Below are 944 nucleotides of genomic sequence, written 5' to 3'. Positions count from 1 at the left end.
TTTTTTTTTTAATTCTAAGCTGCGCCACACAGCATTTAGGAGACACAAGAACTTCAGAAAACCTTCAGGTCCACGAGAGCAATCGAAAACTCCTCCATACATATCAGGATATAATCTGTATAGCTTGCATGAGGCGAATACGAAGATCCTCGACTGGGAGTGGTGCTTGGTCCTGGACGCTAGACGTAAGCGGAGGTGGTCATGTCTGGTGGTAATGGTGGTAGTGGTGGTGGTGGTGGTGTTCATGGTGATGGTGGTGCTCGTGGCGCTGGACCACAGGAACCACGAAACCGGGGCTGCCGGGGGGGCCGGACACCTGCTCTCTCTCCAGGCCCGGCAGCACAGAGGGCAGAGTGGGTGGCCCCTGGGGGTGAGGCTGTGCGGAGAGAGGCGTTTTGGTCGGGGACAGCGCCTCACGGGCTTTGGCTCTGACGCGTTTGCTGTGACTGTATTGTAGAGGGTGCTGATGGTGGCCGGAGGCTTGGACCTGGTGCGGTAAGTGGTATACATCTTGACCCCCGTGGGTGGCTGCGCTGCCACTGTGCAGCATGCTTTGCAGGGGAGGGTGGGAAGCGTGACATTTAGTGGATTTGCCCCCACCGCTGCCGCCATTTCCTCCTTTGTTGGTTCCCTTGGGGGATTTCACGAACTGTGCTCCTTTTCCCCGAAGCTCTGCGGGGTTGTAGCTGTCGCCGATGACCTGCGAGCGCCGCTGGTGAAGGAGTTGCGCTTCTGGCTCGTGGGAGCGAGAGCGGCTTTGGCTCTGGGAGCTTCGACCATGACTCTCCTGGGGAGGGCTCGTTCCTGAAAGACAGGTCGGAGCTTGAGGGGGCAAGATCGTTTTTCACCGCCACTTAAACACAATGCATCATTGTGCTAATGCTGGGAGTGATGCATTCCAGCATGTGTCCAAAAAATGTATTGTGCGAATGCTGAAAGGCAAG

At 56.6% G+C, this 944-nt stretch overlaps 1 protein-coding gene across 1 annotated transcript; it reads right to left on the bottom strand.

Moving 5' to 3' along the window:
- Nucleotides 1–7: 7 nt before the first annotated feature.
- On the bottom strand, nucleotides 8–896 carry LOC109509242 (protein naked cuticle homolog 2-like). Its single transcript, XM_019859123.1, has one exon. The coding sequence runs from the start codon at nucleotides 548–550 to the stop codon at nucleotides 200–202; it is 351 nt and encodes a 116-aa protein (XP_019714682.1). The 5' UTR covers nucleotides 551–896; the 3' UTR covers nucleotides 8–199.
- Nucleotides 897–944: the final 48 nt, after the last annotated feature.

The sequence above is a fragment of the Hippocampus comes genome, unplaced genomic scaffold (genome assembly GCF_001891065.2).
Source record: "Hippocampus comes isolate QL1 unplaced genomic scaffold, H_comes_QL1_v1.1 C16826100, whole genome shotgun sequence".
Classification (NCBI taxonomy): domain Eukaryota; kingdom Metazoa; phylum Chordata; class Actinopteri; order Syngnathiformes; family Syngnathidae; genus Hippocampus; species Hippocampus comes.
This window is presented reverse-complemented; position numbering and strand designations above follow the sequence as displayed.